At 44.7% G+C, this 19491-nt stretch overlaps 2 protein-coding genes across 8 annotated transcripts in view; one reads left to right on the top strand and one right to left on the bottom strand.

Moving 5' to 3' along the window:
- Window positions 1–16326, top strand: part of gls (glutaminase) — a 17257-nt gene extending 931 nt beyond the window's left edge. Inside the window, exons 2-17 of one of the 2 annotated variants that reach the window (XM_015386661.1) lie at window positions 3148–3244; window positions 3349–3467; window positions 9095–9224; window positions 9429–9508; window positions 9611–9774; window positions 10339–10397; window positions 11260–11292; window positions 11686–11744; window positions 11847–11913; window positions 11983–12033; window positions 12112–12288; window positions 12398–12529; window positions 12617–12709; window positions 12787–12925; window positions 13009–13072; window positions 15100–16326. In XM_015386661.1, the coding sequence (XP_015242147.1) occupies window positions 3148–3244; window positions 3349–3467; window positions 9095–9224; window positions 9429–9508; window positions 9611–9774; window positions 10339–10397; window positions 11260–11292; window positions 11686–11744; window positions 11847–11913; window positions 11983–12033; window positions 12112–12288; window positions 12398–12529; window positions 12617–12709; window positions 12787–12925; window positions 13009–13072; window positions 15100–15247 (1612 nt within the window). In that variant the 3' untranslated portion in view covers window positions 15248–16326. The remainder of the gene's footprint in view (window positions 1–3147; window positions 3245–3348; window positions 3468–9094; window positions 9225–9428; window positions 9509–9610; window positions 9775–10338; window positions 10398–11259; window positions 11293–11685; window positions 11745–11846; window positions 11914–11982; window positions 12034–12111; window positions 12289–12397; window positions 12530–12616; window positions 12710–12786; window positions 12926–13008; window positions 13073–15099) is intronic. The other variant, XM_015386662.1, reaches the window with a different exon arrangement.
- Window positions 16327–19153: 2827 nt separating this feature from the next.
- The window catches only part of stat1 (signal transducer and activator of transcription 1), a 20575-nt gene continuing 20237 nt past the window's right edge, over window positions 19154–19491 (bottom strand). For all 6 annotated transcript variants that reach the window (XM_015386655.1, XM_015386658.1, XM_015386659.1 and 3 more), the window contains one exon: window positions 19154–19462. Coding sequence is in view for 2 of the 6 variants with exons in the window: in XM_015386659.1 (XP_015242145.1) it covers window positions 19436–19462 (27 nt within the window). In the remaining 4 variants the exon portion in view is untranslated. The remainder of the gene's footprint in view (window positions 19463–19491) is intronic.

Here is a 19491-nt window from a genome sequence, read left to right as displayed (position 1 = left end):
TGGACAATCCACAAACTACAGACAACAGAAAACAAACTCCCGTAATATAAATGATCGGGGTTGTTATGTCTGCTGCCCCCGAAAAAAAAAAAAAAGATTGAAGCACAGTCTAACGCGTGCGTCTCAAATGTGAAACACAATATGAATATGCGTAACATCCACACTCACCATATCAGCAGGGTTCCCAGATGTCACTGACTCACTTTTTCCAGCTCAGAAATTGTTCATAAACCGCCTGATATATGAAATCTCGCCCAATTAGAACCAAAGTCTATTGATCTCTTAGGCCATAAATCTAAAGAAAAACATTTTCCACCCATAGACGGCCGTCCTAAGCTGCCAGATTGAGAAACATCCCAACCTGGCAACAATGCAGGTAATGCTACGTTCACACCATAAGCAGCAGAGGCAGCTAGTTTATGCAAAGTCGATGATTGATGCGCATCAAGGCGCAGCAAAACGTCCTGCAGCGCGTTGTGAGCTTCTGAGCATCTGACGCGCGGGATGTGCTGCAAATGCGCTGCTGCTGAAGTTGGAAAAATAGAACTTTTGCTGCTGGACGCGCCGCATCAACCAATCAGAGAAGCTGATCTGGAAGCTGGCAGGGAGACAGACACATCACTGCTGATGCAGAGCGCTATGATCACTCCTCTGAAACAGTTTATTAACGCCTAAATTAACTTAAAATGCCGAAATCTGCCAGCAAAACATGTTCGATTTTATTATCCTGGTGCCTGCAGTTTGGATTACGTACATGAAAAACGCCTTGCAGCGGCCGCGGCAAACCGCAAAGAGGCGACCACGCCAGAGGCTGCTGTTGAATGGGATTCCTACTGACAGCCCGCCGCTATGTGGGGGTCTGAGTGGCTCCGACAGAAATAATATTTGAAGGCAGGATGGTAATCCTGACCCTGCATGAACAGCCAGCGGTGGATGGAGTCGTTAAATCCTTTATTTTTCATTTAATCAACAATAGACTTTAGATTGAAGCAAAGTGGAAAAATGAGATGCTGGTTGAGTTCTAAACAGAACGACCAGTTTCTCTGATGACCTTTTAACCTCTGCCTGTCCTTAAATAATAAACCAGCTGACTGGAGAATAGAGATCTATCAGTCACTCTATCTGCATCTGAAACGGTTCATCTCAAATGTGTTATTTCATCACTATCCTTAATTGGAGTTAACAGCCAGACCATTCCTCAGAGTGCTAAAAGCTTTCTCAGCTGTTAGATGATGTCAGGTCTGTTGTTCTGCTGCTGGGACCAAATGAAGGCCGTGATGAAGCATCGTCAGGATGCGTGTCAAACTTTTTGGGTTGATTTGAACTTTTTGATTTCTTGAAAAAACGAAAATGTGTGAATTTTTTTTTTTTCCATGAAGACCAAAAGCAGCTACTGTCTGCTAACCGTCTTCCTCTTCATCACCTCAACCGTCTTCCTCTTCATCACCTCCACGGCGTGGGCAGTAAATCCAGACAGCTGGCGTTCTGCCCGCCGGCTGTCGGAGCCTCCGGCTTATCACTAGCGCTGATGGATTGGTACGGCGGTGGGAGGGAGTGGAGCCTGGAAACTTAATGATTAAATAAATAATAATAATAATAATTATTGATTATTAGTTTTTCTAAACATTCAGTTTATCCTCTGCTGTATAAATCTTGTTCTAAAAGGTCGACAGCTGTTCTTATCCAGCTGTCAGTCTTCCAGTTCTCTGCTGCTTGTTGTGAGTTTTAGTGTCATTAGAGTAATGATGCTGATCCAGATGTTGCAGAGGACCCCCCCCCCTCCAGCCTCTGCATCCTGATCAAGGTTTGGGTTTTCCTCTCAGGAGTGTTTCCTCCTCCAGCAGCAGGAACGTCCCGTTCTCTCTGTTCCTGCTTTGTTTCTGTTGATGGACGACGTGTCGGTGTCTCGTATTAACGCCTCCTTCTCCCCTCTGCTCCCCCCTCTCTCTCTCTCTCTCTCCATGTTGTTGGTCTCCTTGCTTTTCATTTGTAAGTATTTTTTCTTTTATTTTCCCTCCTAAGCTTTAGTTTCACTCTCAACCTGTTTTCCTGTAGAGGTAGAGCTCCGCTCCTGGAGGCTGATTCTCACCCCCTCCTCCTCCTCCTCCTCCCAGTGGTCCCCCCTCCCCCCTCCCCCTCACTCACCCTCTGGTCTCGTTAACGAGGTCAGAGGTGAAGGGACCCCAGCAGGCTGCTCTCTGCCCCCCTCCCCCCTCCCCCTCACTCACCCTCTGGTCTCGTTAACGAGGTCAGAGGTGAAGGGACCCCAGCAGGCTGCTCTCTGCTCCAAACAGTGCTGCATGCGAAAGAACCAAAACAACCAGCATGATTGGAAGTAATTGGTCGAATACTGGAAATCTGAGAAGTGTGGCATGCTTTTTCAATCTTAAGATTGGACGGCGAGCTTTTAACTGGCTGATGTGTTGGTCTGGTCTTTAACTAGGCCGTTCCGTCGTACCTCTGGCTGCTTGAGGCGAACGGTTGGAGGCGTTTCCCTGGAAAAGCCTGAGCTGAAACCTAAAGCATGCTGAGCTTTTCAGATCTCCAGGAAAACCTGCGTCTCCTCCTGAGGCTCACATTGGTGTGGTCACCATAGCAACTGAGTCAGAAGGATAAGACGGGGAGTCGAAGATGTTTTTCCAGCCACCTTCATCCCCTAACATGCAATGCAGAGCTCCCATGATGCCTTGCGGCTTTGAGTAAATCCTCTTTGGAGATGAATCATAGCAGAGATGCTGCTGGGAGCTGGAAGCCCCGCCCACTAACGCTCCTGCTGCGGAGCAGGTGTGCTGAGCACCAGCAGGACCTCGAGAACCTCTGATTTATCAGGTTTGAGTGTGGAAACCGTCTCCAGGCTGGTCTGATGCTGATGCTGAGCTCCTCCAGCTCAGACGGTGAAACTTGGCCCCGCCTCCCTGGATGGTTTCCATCCTGTCCAGGCTGGTGCTGCAGCACCCTGACACCAGCTGACCTCCATGGCCCTGTGGCAGCAGCACCTGTGGAGGACCTCTTCCTCCTCCTCCTCTTCCTCGCTGATCACTCTGAGCTTCTGTTTGCAGTGCCAGAGCTGTTTCTCCTCCCTCCCTGTTTCCACCCTCAGCGCCCCCCTCTGTTCCCTCATCCTGCCTCTGTGTGCGTTTCCTGCAGGAGAAGGAAGGCCGGCATCCTGCCCAGCCTGGAGGACCTGCTCTTCTACACCATCGCCGAGGGACAGGAGAAGATCCCTGCGCACAAGTTCACCACGGTGAGCCTCCTGCAGAGGAAGCAGCAGCAGGCTGGTTAATCCTGATCAGAGCCTCGCTGCCGTGTTGGTTTCCCGTCTCTCTGACACTCATGTGGTCTTTCCAGGCTCTTAAAGCCACGGGGCTTCGGACAGGAGACCCTCGGCTCAGAGAATGCATGGAGATGCTGAAGGTGACTGTAAAGACCACCTCAGACGGAGCGCTGGACCGACACCTCTTCAAGAAGTACGCTTCACTTTCTGCTCTATGCTTCTAAAGATCAGCCTCTTTTTATTTAAATAAAACTATATTGTTGGTGCAAAAGATTTCTATTTTGTTTTAGGTGTTAAATGTTTAGGATTGTTTGTGGATTTTAGGTTTTAGTTTATATCTGGATCAGTTGTGACAGAAGCAGACAATAATATTCTTGACTTTTGTTACGACCACCCAGGCCACAACATATTTGAGGACATGAGGTTCAAAAGAATTATTTTATTCTTAATCTCTGGAACTTCTTTTTAGATCAGTTGTTTTGTTTTTCTGCAAAGAGACAAAAAACACAGAGTCAGATTTTTCCCCAGTTCCCATTGTCCAAAAAAACTCTAAGAGAAAAAAAAAACCCAAAGTATGAACAGAAAGTTGGACCTGGTGAGCCGATCCAAAGAAACAAAACGTTACAGCAGAGGGCCAACCCTATACAGGGCCGTCGAAGCCTCTGCTAGCAACAAACTAACGGTTAAAACCCTAAAAAAATTTTAAAAAGAACGAAAACAGGACAACCGGTCCCACCAGGTCAAAGTTACAAAAAATCAGCAAAAAACAAAGGCTAACGAACAAAAATACCACACGGCAGGCTGGAGAGGTCAGCGGCGGCCTACAAAGACGGGAGACGTGCGCATCGCGTCTGGACGCTCTCTCTGTGACGGTGGATCACTCAGAAGGTTCAAAGGGAGAGAGACAGACTAACAGGTGGAAACCCAGCCTACTTATAGGCGGACCAATATCACGCAAATTAACGTAATCGATTTACAAAAGAAAAAAGAAATAATTATCAACTCTAAAATTTAAGTGACTCAACTAAGGTCTATACAACACTAAAAGGGAAAAGAAAGAAACAAAAATAATTAATGTACCAGATGCACATAACAACTTTCTATTCCAGATGGTACTTGCTCACCCGTTTATTAATCCATAATAATCTGGACTGAAGGGTCAGAGTTTAGGAAGTGTTGGATTTCGTCATCAGTCTGATTATTTCTTATAACACTTTCCCACTGGCTGAGAAACCTGTTTAAACCAGGGAACGCTTGTCTTTTAGTGGCAGTGGGAACAGCTGACTGACCTATGTCTGCCCGATGTAGGTACCAGATCTGCCCTGCCCCTCTGATGACATCAACATGTGCCAACTCCACTCGGTCAAGCTGTATTGCACCTGTTTATTAAGAATATAATCTCTTTCTGAGTCTCAACATGTTATTACCTATATTTGCTATTATTTTACATTTCATTGACCTAAAGTAGCCAAAAGTAGAAAACAATCATTCTAAATCTTGAAAGAAAGAACTGCGTTCTAAGATTGAGCCCTGCCATTTAACAAGATTACAAGAAAAAGTCTTTTTATTAAGATCTGAGGACAGGAAGGACAAATGGAACATCTCAAAAAGGACTTTCATAGAGATTTTAGTCAAATAAAACGGTTATTTTACTTGTAGAAAACGAACGGTTGTTGACACAAAGTTAAAAGTATTGTAGCGTTAAGAGCAGATTATACTTCTGCAACCACACACATCAAATGTCACATGGGTCGGTCCCGAACCAGTTTTGCTGCTATGCTTCTGCGCCACTGATCTGGAGTTTCCATGGACGCACAGAAGTTTCCCGCCAAAGCCCAAGGGAGAGCCTATTCGAGAACTTTCGGGTGGTCACAAGAACTTCGTTTTGGCAGAGACCTTGGCATTTTCAAAAAAAATTGTCTGAGGCATCGAACAAGTGTTTGTACTTCCGAACCTCTTTGATTAATCTTTCGTCGTAGTTGTAGTTGATCCTCTGTTTTTTTTTAAATTGGACGCCCCGGCACCGAATCGAGTAGGACAACCACACAGACAGCTGGAAGGGTATACCAAGGACCAATAACAGCTGCTTTTTGTCTGTGCACTTCTGCTTGAGGTCTCTGCGGGTTTGCAACCGTCCGACACGTAGTCAGGATTTTCTCAAAGTGTGCGACGATGGTTGCAGAGCCTCTGCGTGGGGGACGTGGTTGCACACAGAGACGGATTTGACGGTTGTAGAGGCTATGCGTCAGAAGCATAAATTGGCCTTAATATGGCTAACTGACCAAGCTAAAAGAGGCTAACCTGTTAGCTAATGAGTACAGCTAGCTACAGCGCTACCCAGCTCTCCCGCTTTATTCCATGGTCTTGCAGTTACTTTGTTCACCACAAACAGATTTGTTCCGATTTTTTTATCGATGAGCTAAAACTTCATCGGTCATTAGACAGGCTAACGCTACAGATGCTCCCGACTCAGCACTCTGACGCTGCACGATGTTATCGTTGTCTGGGCAACCATAATGTTTGACATCATGTGGCAATGTTCAGCCAATCATGTAGCATATTGTCACTTGCATGCGCAGGACCCGAGCAGATCTGCTACCTACACAGGTCAAATTACTCGACAAGCGACCCGAGTTAAAATCACCTCGGCTGTGCGATACCATTGACTGCAACGTACGGTCATCAACACACACCGCCAGTCGCTTCTGATCTAACAAGCAGAAATGGCTCTGTTTACATCGTTAAACATGGAGCAGCTCTGGTGAGAGGGATTCAGACAGATAATAGAGGAGAAAATTAAAGCACACTGACTACGCTCTCCATTGTTTACTTTCCTGATTTCTGTCACACTGGTGACATCATAAACTAACACAGCGCGATGATGTCACCAGACACACAGCCACAGGACAGAGGTCACGCAGTTGCCAGCGGGGGTAAGACCAGCTTTTTATGCCAGTGGGAAGGGAGCCGATTTCTGATTGTTAGTATGTCGGCCATGTTTGAAAAACACCCGTTAACCTGCTATTTTCAGTGGGAAAGAGGATTTATAAAAAGCAACGGGGCTTATTCAGACTGCTTATTCAGACTGCAGATCCAGTTTGATCCGTTTTCAGTGTTTAGAGTCTAAAATCTAAACCTTTTGTTTTCAGCAGCGATCTTCCATCTCGGTCCACCTTAATTATTGAAGAGGCCTCTGTTTGTCCATGTGGCTGAAAGGGTCGCTGCTTCTGCTGAATTATTAAGGCCTCCATGTTTGAATGCAGGCTGCAGATTCTGGTGGTTTGAACCGGTACAGAACTAGAAGAAATGCTGTAGATGAGATGCTACTGAGCTGGATAAACATTTAGACACCAGGACCCCCGCCGATTCAGGTCGTATGACGGCACAGCAGGGGGCGGAGCTGAGAGCCCGCTGCTGCTGGACGCCATCCATCACTTCCTGCTCCTCCGAATTATTTATAGAGCTGGACTCACAGGGAGGAGCGCGTGAACTGGTGGGAGGGGGGGTGTTTCCACAGGGATTAGAGACGCTCTGATAGCTGAAATGTCCGTGCAGCAGGAGAGGCACAGCTTCCACGTCGACGGTGTGATTACTGCTGGATCGGAGCCTTAATCAGCCCAATGGAGAGGATCAGGCAGGAATGTGGCGCCACAGCAGATCTCACAGCATAAATGAGCCTTGGTGGCGTAGCCCAGGTGGAAGGAACGTCACAGCTGGTCTCAGGAACAGTCTGCAGACAGGTTGTTCTTTATGCAGCACCGGATCAGAGGCTGATTCTTAACTGATGCATGAATGAGGCTCTAGATTAGAGAAGAAAAGTCCAAACAAAGATCCTCTTAGCTTCCAGAGAGGCTGTTTTAATAACTGTCCAGTTTTATTGTCAGAACAAACCTTCTATTCAATTAGTCAGACAATTAAAACCGGAGATCCCAGCTCTACTCACAGCTCCTATTTCTTTCCTTTTTGCATCATTCCTCCTTTACTTTTTATGTTCCTTTATTCATAAGCTGTAAATGAGCTGAAAGTCCCTTTTTTCCAGCCACATTAGCCAATTTATGCAGCATAGATCTAATTGACTGCACAGCTCTTCCCTACACTTACTCCAAGTCCTGACAGAAGATTTAGTTTAACCTAGAAGGAAGTAAAATAAACTCATTAAGAAAGACAAAGGCTGTTTCTCAATTCACTAGAACATGAGTACGGACTTGTGTCCTCGCCGAGTTTTTTCCTGAGAAGAACACAGGAAAGTCTTGACTTGGGGAGAACGGGAGCACGCAGCATAGATATGGGTCAAATGGAACAGATGCGTACTTGTGGCGTCACCTCATGCTCAGCTCGTCTGGAGCTGCATTTAACCTGTTAGTAATCGTCTCTAGATAATAATAAACTGACTTTTTTCATTTAGTGTTGGAATAATAATGGAAACAGTCAGATAAACACAAATCAAATGAACATTTTACCAAATAAAAATAAAAACTCTCCATCAGAGCCAGCAGTGCTTCACACACGGCTATGCAGATAGAGGGCTGCTGCAGACGAGCTAACGTTAGCCCTGGCTACCGTTAGCCTCTGAGCTCCGCTGGTTGCCGCAGTCCTCAACTTCTGAATTATTATTATTTTTTTAAGTACGCATTAAATCGGTGAATGAGCCAGTTAGTGATGCTTAAAATTGTAACTTTGTCGCCTCAAATAATCATAAAAGGAAGTTTTATTGAACAACAGTAACAGGAAAGTTACATTTTAACTTAATAGTCTGAGCTCTGTGAGCGCTCAATTGAAAGCTGCTGCTGCCACAATGCATGCTGGGACAGATGTCAATCTCAACCCGGGGACCGTTCTCGGCCTGCTGTTTTTGGGAATTGGGACAGTACCAGGGATGCGGATGATGACATTTCACGAGTACATGAGAACGCACAAGTACACGTATTGAGAATCGGCCGAAATATATATCTAAACTTTTATAAAAATTATCAGATTCAATAGAAGATCCTACATTACAAAACATTTTAGTTTTTTTAAGTCACTTTTTCAATTCTAAGTCTGTCAGGAGAGGGAAATATTTCAGGGCTAACTGTGACTCCGAGGTCGTCTCATCGATTCAGTTTGTTTATTTCAGCTATGTGTTGTTTCGCACCAAAAGGCTTTAAGCTAATGCTAAAGCTAAAAATGCGTCATTCATTTGATTATCATCGGTTACATGCAGGAGTACCGTTTTTGAAATGATGAAACTGTCTATAAAACAACTTCAAACATCATAAACTCCAATAACTACAGCTGTAAAACAATCATTGCGATAAACGCGATTTGTTTGGATGTCTATATGACGTTTGCTGTAATGATGCTCCACTCGAGGAATCGAATTAGCAAGTCTGTGATCAACATGTTTCAATCTAACCATAACATATTTATCGACTTAAACTAATAAAAAAATAATAAAGATAGATCACATGTTCGCGTTCTGACAGCAGTCGCTGGAGCTAGCATATCCTAAAGATACACACCAATGGTCCGGCTGCTGACTCCCTGCCAGAGTTTTCTGTTGTGGCTGCAGTGAATCATGCAGCGTTTTCATTCTATTATGCTTGCTGTGTCTGTTTTAAGCAAAGATTATTGTTGCTTTATAATCCGACTGCATTTAGTGGAAATCGCCTTCAGTCCATAAGCTCCGCCTCCAGTCCAGGAGGCGGAGCTTATGGACTAAGAAAGTTAAAGTCCTTTCACTGTTATTTTGTTGTGGTTCCAGGTGAAAAGTAGCACTGACGGTGGTCTGAGATGTTTTATAACGCGGTTCTAAGGCTTCCTGTGGTTTTCTGCTCTCAGATGTGTGCAGAGCAACATCGTCCTGCTCACCCAGGCCTTCAGGAAGAAGTTTGTCATCCCGGACTTCCAGTCGTTCTGCGCCCACATCGATGAGCTCTACGACAAAGCCAAAAACATGTCCGGAGGGCAGGTACGGCAACAGGGGACGCATCATGGCTGCTAGGAAGTCAGTCAGTGATAAACATTCACACAGGGATCTAAAGTTTTATAGTTTATGTGTTTGTCTTTTAATAAAGCAAGTTTTTTATTTTTAGGGGAGGAAAATTTTGGTAGAGTTCTGACTCCATACCGTCTAAGATCTGCTTAATGCTGCTGTGTCCTTATCGTCCTGCAGGTGGCAGACTACATTCCTCAGCTGGCTCGCTTCAGCCCTGACCTTTGGAGCGTCGCTCTGTGCACCGTCGACGGCCAGCGGTATCATCCCGTTTTTATTTTTATTTATCCGCTGTGATCAGGTGTGATTTATGGATTTGATCACATGACCTGTTGAAGTTTAGAAAGCCGTCTTCCTCTCAGGCACACGGTGGGAGACACCAAGGTCCCCTTCTGCCTGCAGTCGTGTGTGAAGCCGCTGAAATACGCCATCGCCGTCCACGACCACGGCACGGAGTACGTGCACCGCTTCATCGGCAAAGAGCCCAGCGGCCTGAGGTTCAACAAGCTCTTCCTGAACGAGGAAGGTGAGGACGCGCGTCTACGGTTTCACGTGTCAGCGTGCGTCCGCCGGCCGACCCGGGGAGCCCAGGAATCCACGTCCTCAAACTGCGATCCGGTGAAATAAGAGGCGGGATAAAAACACAGGCCGCACTGTGTGACAGAGCTGAGCGGCTCTGGCTGAATCCTGAAACGACGGACCTGATCACCTTTCATTCGGCCGTTCCCGGTGTTTATTCAAACAGGTCTTTGTTCCAGGCTGGAATGAATACGACCGATTTAAAACAATGAACAATGGAGACCTGAGAGGTTCTGATCAAACACAGATTACTTTTATTTTTTAAAAAGCAGTTTTTATGGACGTTTTAGTCAGTAAATAATCTAAAGTCCACTTTAATAGAATAAAAATTTTCCTAAAAGTCTCCAGAAAACTTGAGATGTTTTTGTTTAATATGAGACCTGCTGAGTTCCCTCGGGTCACCGGCGGTTCTGGCTCGTTTTAGCTCATCGTTGTTGAATCAGGAACATTAGCTGAGGCAGAGCAGCCAGCACCAACATGTTAGCTAACCCGTTCTGGTGCCTTTCTGCAGATAAACCCCACAACCCCATGGTTAACGCTGGAGCCATTGTCTGCACCTCCCTGATCAAGGTAAGCTCCACTCTCTGTCTGCAGCGCGCAGTTCTTCTGGTGTAACAGGAAATGATCCACAGAGCGCGCTTCTGCAGATTACCGTTTACAGATTAAGGTTATGGAGAATCATGCTAAAAGGGGATTAGGCTGACGCAAACGGAGGGAGCAGAGGTGGAGCTCCAGCTTCCATCATGGATCCAGAGACTCCTGATGATTTCCTTGCATTTCCTCGTCTGACCTTCATCCCAACCCACGGAGCGGATTCCTCAGAAGCGCTACAGCGCCACCTGCTGATCCAAAAAAAGGCCCATAGAGCAGCTTCCTTCATTCTGCCTGCTGTTCCTGCAGGAGGAGGAAAGATCTACTTTCTGCTGCCGCTGTTGATCGAGCTCTGCACCGGTGGCTACAGGCTTCTCTCTGCCTCTTTATGACCCAGAAACCTTCAGAAGTTCTTCACCAAAGGGAGCTTCTGTCTGTTTAGCTGAGCTTTTTTGTTGGACCTTAAAGTTCTGAGCTGTGTTCTGGTCGGGTCCATCAAGGCTCTCTGCCTCTCTGTTCCAGCTGCAGCCTCTTTAGGACATAATCTGCCAGGCAGCAGGTCGATGATGCTGGTAACTCTTCTTCTCTCTTCAGTCTGGATGTTTTCATCACTGACTCACTGACGGTGTGGCTGATCACAGCATACAGTAGTTACCATGGAGACAGAGCTCCAACTAGCCTAACACTGAGTAGATGAGTTCTTCCCCCTCTAATCTAAATGGAGCACAGCTGAATGACCTTTGACCCCACAGATCTGTAGTGATTTCTGCCTAACATAGATGAGCAGCTCTCTCTGTGTCCGTCTGGTTCTGCTGCTGTAACCTGATGCTTTGTTTTGCAGCAAGGAGCCAGCAACGCCGAGAAGTTCGACTATGTGAGTATGCAGGATGACTGGAGTCAGATGAAGGAGGCTAAAGGTCAAAGTTCATCTGCAAAAAGAGGAGAGAAGGCCTTTAGTTTCCTTCCTTCTCTCCAAACTTCCTTTCCTATTTTCTTGCTCACTTTCTCTGTTTCCGTTTCCTATATTTTAACCCTTTTCCATCCGTCCATCATTCATTCATCCATCCATCTATCTATCCATCCATGTCTGTCCTTAATTATTAGCAATAAATGTTTTTATGCTGGGATGAACCCTGATCTATGAAGTCAACATAGATCTATAGGTTCAGAGGTCAGCGTAGATCTAGAGGTTCAGAGGTCAGCGTAGATCTAGAGGTTCTGAGGTCATCATAGATCTTTAAACAGAACTCTTTTTTTATTTCTGCAGGTGATGAACTTCATGAACAAACTTGCAGGAAACGAGTACGTGGGTTTCAGCAACGCCACGTGAGTCCTTTAAAGAGTCAATCTATACCTGATCCTAGATCAGCTGAGCAGGAAGCAACCCTCTCTGCTGCAGAAGGTTCTAACTCTGGGTTTGGGTTCCAGGTTCCAGTCGGAGCGCGAGTCTGGAGACAGGAACTTTGCCATCGGCTACTACCTGAAGGAGAAGAAGGTGAGCCTGGCGTTGCCTCCTGTCCGCCTTCAGCTGTTTTTCAGGTTCTGATGCTGTTTCTCTCCGCAGTGCTTCCCTGAAGGAACCGACATGACGTCCATCCTGGACTTCTACTTCCAGGTCCGTCTCAGGTTCTGTTCATGTTTGGACCGCAGCCGTTTCTTGGTTTGACCTCCAGGATCTTCTCCTCTCCTGCAGCTCTGCTCCATCGAGGTGACCTGTGAGAGCGCCAGCGTCATGGCGGCGACGCTGGCCAACGGCGGCTTCTGTCCAATCACAGGCGAGCGCGTGCTGAGCCCCGAGGCGGTCCGGAACACGCTGAGTCTGATGCACTCCTGCGGCATGTACGACTTCTCCGGGCAGTTCGCCTTCCACGTCAGTACCTCCCTCTGCTCCCGGCCCCTCCCCCTCTGCTGGGATGCATTTGAACCGTTTCCATGGATACGAGTCACCGCGGTAACGCTTTGGTGTTGCTCTGCTCCAGGTCGGTCTTCCGGCCAAATCCGGAGTGGCTGGTGGGATTCTGCTGGTGGTTCCTAACGTGATGGGCATCATGTGCTGGTCTCCTCCTCTGGACAAACTGGGAAACAGCGTGAGAGGAATCCAGTTCTGCACGGTACCGCGGTTCTGTCCCGGTTTCAGGTCCGTTCTGACGTCAGCAGAACCTCTGGATCCTGATTCTGAGTCTCTTCTCTCTCTGCAGGATCTGGTTTCCCTCTTCAACTTCCACAACTACGACAACCTGAGGCACTTCGCCAAGAAGCATGACCCTCGGCGGGAAGGCGGAGACCAGAGGGTGGGGCTTCTTCAACCCCCCCCCCCAGTCCCTAAATAGACACAATGGATGAAGGTTTTCTCCTCCTCTTCCTCCAGGTGAAGTCCGTCATCAACCTGCTGTTCGCTGCGTACACCGGAGACGTGTCGGCGCTGCGCAGGTTCGCCCTGTCCTCCATGGACATGGAGCAGAGGGACTACGACTCCAGGACGGCGCTGCACGTGGCTGCAGCTGAAGGTCGGGTCCAGACGGGGGGGGTCAGACCCAGGTGTTTGGTGCTGACCGGGTTCTGGAAGCTGAATGTTCTGTCGGTGTTTCAGGTCACGCTGAGGTGGTCCGCTTCCTGCTGGAGGCCTGTAAGGTCAACCCGGTGCCCAAAGACAGGTACAGAACCCTGATGTTCAGCTTTACAGGCCAACAACTTCTATTTATTTTCTATCTATCTATCTGACTGACTGCTGTGCATTAATGTAATTTAATATTCAATGAAATTGCTTTCTAGACTGTCGTATTTTCCTGTAAGCGAACACCCATACATCCTTCTTAGAACAATAGAAGCTCTGACCTGATGATGAAATAATCTACAACTTTTATTCAGAATACAAGAATAATATTTTGGTTGAAAACTCTTAAATAAGTGAAACTCAACTGCTGTAAACACTAACTACCTACGCAGAGAAAGAAAATGCAACTAAAACAATTAATAATGAATGCAGTGATGTCACAAGAATTAGGAATGAGGTTAAATATCTTCTAAACTCTATTTGATCGTGTTCAGACCAACTCCCAGCGCTAATCCCAGAGGTAAATAAAACATTATTTGGTAGAATTATGATTTACTTCATCAGAAGTCGATAACTTTAAATAAATTAATCTCAATGTCATGATTATTAGTGAGGGAATAAGGAACGTTAGGAACCTTTGGGGGAACCTTTAACAGNGAACGTTAGGAACCTTTGGGGGAACCTTTAACAGGGGAACAGAAGACCTCGCCTATTCAGCCACGCCAACAATTCCCTTTAACGACCCTCCGTTCAGAGACATAGACTGTTTCTCAATGTGTGTACTTGTGCGTTCTCGTGTCCTCGTGAAACATTCCTAGTACTGTTCCAATGCATAAGAACAGCAGACTGAGAACGGAAAAAGGCCCTCCCTATTTACCCAGCATGCATCAGAGCAGACTTTTCCGTTATGTTATTGACAGCTGTCCCAGCATGCACTGCGGCAGCAGCAGCTTCCAATGGAGCGCTCCATTGAAAGTTAAAAGTTATTTTTTCTGTTGCTGTTGTTCAATAAAAGTACGTTTTAAGATCATTTGAGGCGAGAATATTAACTTTAAAGCGTCACAATATGGCCCATTTACCAATTTAATGCGTAATTTTAAAAAAATTTCCGAAGCTGAGAAGACCGCGGCAACCAGCGGACCTCCGAGGCTAACAGCAGCCAGGGCTAACGTTAGCCCGTCTGCAGCGGCCCTCATGGCCATGTTTTTTTTTTTATTGGCAAAATGTTTATTTGATTTTATCTGAGTGTTTCCATTATTATTCCCCCATTAAATAAAAAAAGTAATAATTTAATATTATCTAGAGACTATTAATAGCAGGAGGTTAAATGCAGCTCCAGACGAGCTGAGCGTGTGATGACATCATCAGTACGCTTCTGTTCCAATTGACCCAGATTTATGTTGCGTGCTCCCGTTCTCACCAAGTCCATAGTTTTCAGGCTTATTCTTGAGAACACGAGTCCGTACTTTTATTCTAGTGAATTGGGAAACGGCCGTAGACAGGTATGCGGTATTGCAGGCTAACAAAAGAAGCCAAACGACCCCCATTCCAAAGGGATGGAGCCGTTCGTCCGTTTCAGTTCGCATGTTTCCTAAACAAAAACCAGGCTTTGTTGGGCTGCTGGATAAAACCTCAAACTCAACGTCTTTCTGATATTTGAATTGGAAAAGCTTCCTGAATGGGAAGCGAAACGTCTTCTAACTTGGGGACAAAGTCCAGTGGATTGTTTTTGTTTTACTTTCTTGTAAAGACTGACCTGGATGACTGGGAATCTTCATCAGCACTTTGAGGGAACCTTTGTTTATACCAAAGCAACGCTCCATAAGTGAGCTGTGATGGAAACAAAGGAGCTAAATCTAGATTTAAATCTAGATTTAAAGAACTCTGTGGTCAGTTCTTGAAATGTAGAAAGAACATTTTAAACTTCCAGAACAGTTTAGTTCAGCTGCTTTGTTCTGGTTCTCAGCTTTGAGACCAAAGAGGAGAGAAAGCTGCTCTCATTCAGCCTCTGCTGGATCTCTAGTCGTTTCTGCAGAACTTATCGCCTGGTTTAAGTCAGACTGAACCAGGTTCAGGACTTTAAAAGATTCTGTTAATGACCCAAAGCGACGATGGCCTTGTCTGCAGGTGGGGCAACACGCCGATGGACGAGGCGGTGCACTTCGGCCATCACGACGTGGTGACCATCCTGAAAGATTACCACACCAAGTACAGCCCTCAGGACAGCGCCGCCGAGAAGCAGAGCGCCGAGAAGAACCTGGACGGGATGCTGTGAGTGACGGAGGCGGCGGTCCTGCAGGATAAGCCCGACATCCTTCAGTATAAAAGCTCCTCATTTCTCTGTTGCTTTTATTCTGAAAATCAAGTAGCAGCAGGATGTGGGGTCCCACAGTTTAACCGTTCCTCCTCAGAGCCGTGGGCTGTGACCCCTGACCCCGCCCACTGGGTGTTCCTTTCCTCCTGAGGTGTTTGATGTCATCTGTGTAAATATGTAGTCGTCGGTCTGCAGTCACCTTTTTTCTTTTTCTGGTGTTTTATTTAAACTTTGTTTTTACTTTTCCTGTTAAACTGAACTGTTCTCGTTCCAAAGTTTCAGTTTTTTCGTTCTTCTCGTTGAACCTGAAGGGGTTAAAGAAGCAGCCAATCAGAGGCGGCTCTGCCAGGCTGCATGGACCCGGTTCTGCTTTATGGGTCAGAATGAGAAGCTGCAGGTCAGTCAGCTGTTCTCCTATAGGACGGCTCGGATCTTTACCAGAACCGGAACAAACGCAGTCCTGCAGCTGGATTTATAAACAGCACTGTTTATAAATCCAGCTGGAAACAGGCAGGCAGAAGGAAGCTGTTTTTAAATCACATAACCAGTTATTATCGGATGCTCCTGATGAAGCGGAGCAGAACCTTCCCGGCCCGCCAGACTGACCCACGCTGGGAGTCATCACAGAGTTTACCCATAATGCAGCAATCAAAGATTGAAAAGCTGTGTATTTATAAGCGTTTAAGTGTTCAACATCTTTATTTCTAGATTTAAAAATATTGTAAAGTTTTTAATTTTAATGTTTGTGTAGCTTTTTACTATTTAGTTTGAATGATTTTAGATCCTCTTTCTGTGCAGTGTAAAATTCAAGATGGCCGCTGAAATGGAGCAATCATTTAATGACGAGTTTTGTTCTTTTTTTGAGTTTTTAAGGCACTAAAGGTCAGATTCAAACCCGGGTCGCCTCCGTACATGTTTAACATTTTATCAAATTGCTTCTATAAGTTTTCTTTAAATGTGTTTTTGCATCCCATCCGTATTTATCCGATTGGTTCTGATGCGTTCCTGCTGAGTCCGGTTCCTACCTGCTCCGTTCCGTCTGGCTGCTCCTTCCGGAACCTTCCAGTTTCTGTGGAAAACTGCAACAATTCACCTGAATGTAGGGAAGCGGATCTGGAGGAAATGGGTCAAATGTTCTCCCTGCCTGAACCTGAGCGGGCCGTTCCACTCGTACCTATAGGTTTCTGCAGACATTCGGTTGTGTTTGTAACACGTGGAACATTCCGGTCCTCGGGTCGGAACCAGGTCCGTTAGCGAAGCACAAAGCTGCAGCAGCAGCTCTTTGATTCACGTGACGTTTGTTTGGGTCGGTGCAGCTTTCTGAATGTAACGTGTCGGTTCTGGTTCTTCTTCGTGTGTTTTTGTCGCTGCGCCTCCATCAGTTATTTATGTACACTGAAAAAAGAAACTAATAAAACACTGAAAAACAAACATTTTCTGTTATTTTATTATTATTATTACTTAAATTCAGGTTCTGACAGGTTCTGTCTTTTAGGGTAAATTTAAAACTTTGTTGATATGAAACTAAAACATTCTAATTTAAGATTGTTTTAAAAATCCTTAAAAATAATAATTTTGTTTTTTTCCACCAGATGGAGATAAAAGTTTCTTAAATCATAAATAAACCTGTTTACAGACGTTTCCATTAGATTTCATGACTTGGAAGCAGAACCGCTGACCGTGTTGGACCTTTCTAGACCGAGACCAGAACCTTCTCCTCCTGCCTTCAAACTCTAGTTATCGGATCTGAAAAAAATCTTCTTTTCTCTTTAGAGAGAAAGCAGAAAGTCTGATCTTTTTAAAACATTTCTAGGTAGACTCAGGTGGAGCAGTAGATGTAGAAATGAAGGGTCCAGTTCTGGTTCTGAAGGTGAACATGTTCTGCCAGAGTGTAATTTAGTGATCGTTTTTGTATTTTCCAAAAATGAGCTCAAACATATTTAATAAATGCTTTCCTATTGTTAAGAACACAAGAGAATCATAATACACTGATATTTATAGTCAGAGAGATGTTTTTTAGTCCATTATTTTTATATATATAACAAATAACAGCCGATTCTGATGAAGTACGATTTTAATTCCATCCATCCAGAAAAATATGGATATGCTTCATTTTAAATATAGCAAAGCATATTTTTTTCTTGTACTTTCTGGTAAACTTGGAAATATATTTTATTGCATGTTGCATATCCGAGTAAATCTGTTTCAGCTTAAATCCTATAATGCCTAATGTATTGTTTTTGATACATACGGTTTTTTTTAAATGTTTTGCGTCTGACACCTTTTGCATAATTTAATGGTAAAAAACTTTGCTCAAAATCCTATTGTACACAATCAGATATACCTGATAACAGCCAGTAGAAGACTACACAGAAAATTATATTGACTTATCGCAAAGTAATAAATTATTAATATCAAAAATGTGTTTCTGTTTTTTCTTTTTACATATTTTGGTAAAAGGGCAAATAAGGACTTCAAAAAAAAAAAAATTTTTTTTTTTAAATTCTTGGATCGGGCTTTAAAGGGTTAAAGCTGCAGCTATGCCTACTTTTCTCTGTGCGGTTTAAAAAGATTTATGAACCTATTTACTGATATAATGAAGCCAGAAACAAAATTTCAAGATTTGTTGAAGTTCTGCAGTCTGATTCTATCTGTTCAATAAAAAAACATTTTAACTTTTAACTGGGAGTCATGGTCCTGAGAGAAGCCAAGATTTTTTTAATTAGTAAAGAAGAACAAACTGTTTTCTCAAGCTTCTTGTGTTATAATACTAACTTGTATAAACTTACAATCTGTTGCCATTTTTAGCTTAAAAAGCTCTGTATGTGTAATGAACAGATTTTTTTGTGGCATCTCTAATGTTTTTAACCAACCGGTCTCCTAACTTTTACTTAAACATTGAAATAGCTGCTGGTTAATATTCACCTATGCCTCAAAGCGACAAATCTGATGATGTTGCACTGAAAAGAGAGACAAAACATGGAATTAAAACGCTCTGAACACAGATAGCTGCACCCAACCTCTGTTACTGTTGGCTACAGTAAACCAGCAGAAAGGGGAGGAAAAAAAGCTGAACTTATTGGTGGGAACATTTCCACTCCAGGCCTTCAGAAAGATACGCCTGTCTGACAACCTGCTGTGGAGGGAATCCAGAACAGAAGATCCACCCTAACAGGGATGAGTGAGACAAGCAACAGAAACAGCTGTAGAGCGGTTCTGGGATCTGAAGGCTGATGGTTTGGACCTTTTTCCTGAAGAAAATGAGAATTTGGGAGTAAAACGTTCAGTCGTCACAAGAACGGTGACTTTTCCGCCCAAAAACACAAAAATAGAAGACAAATTTTAAAAAAAAAGGTATTATAGTAGATGAATGAATAGCACAGCTAGTAAGAAGACTGGCTGATAAATATAAAGGTTGTGGGTTCAAATCCAGTAAGGGCTCTTGGTGCATTTTGGTCTAAAAGTGGTTAAAAAACAGGCAAAAACAAGAGAGTTCCAGGTCTTGAACCTGCAACCTGTGGGGTCCCATCCCCTTTCTTTTCCCCCGAGCCACCGCTCAGCACACTAGTTAAGGTTTTCGGGGTAAATTTATCTTTCAAATTTGAGCAAATTCGCCAAAAAAAAAAAAAAAAAAAAAAAAAAAAAATAATTTATTTCAATGAGTGGAGCTGAAGCTCTAAGCTGAAGAACAGGTTTAGAAGTTCAGACCGAGCTTTGGACCGATTGTTCTGATGGACTTCAGCTCAGGAGGAGCTGCTGAGTCCCAGATCACCTCCACCTGTTCTGGATCCTTTACCTGCTGAGGACTGAGCTTCAGCAGAACCTCCTTCATAAGAACAAAGAATCACCCAAGAGTCAGTTTCTACATAAAAAAGATTTATTTCTCACATTTACATAAATAGACTTCAAGACACTTTAGCATAATTTGTGATCCGGTCCAGAAGTTCAGAACCAAAGATTAAAACCCAACAAGGCTGCAGAGTCACAGAAACAAGCAGGAATGGAAAGTTTTTCTTTCTGTCAGCAGAGTGATGGAGGTTAGTTCAGCTAACTATAGAAACCCAACATGCAGGGCAAACCGGGCCGGGCCGGGCAGAACCATGGGGAGAGATACGGGCTCAGAACCATCAGCAGAGTTCGACTGAGACGTCAGTTTTCATCTGGAAAGTCTGTCATCTGTGGAAAGAGAAACAAGAACTTCATGG

The sequence above is a fragment of the Cyprinodon variegatus genome, unplaced genomic scaffold (assembly GCF_000732505.1).
Source record: "Cyprinodon variegatus isolate N-32 unplaced genomic scaffold, C_variegatus-1.0 Scaffold373, whole genome shotgun sequence".
In the NCBI taxonomy this organism is placed as follows: Eukaryota; Metazoa; Chordata; class Actinopteri; order Cyprinodontiformes; family Cyprinodontidae; genus Cyprinodon; species Cyprinodon variegatus.
The sequence above is the reverse complement of the archived record's forward strand: the minus strand, read 5'-3'. Positions and strand labels throughout refer to the sequence as shown.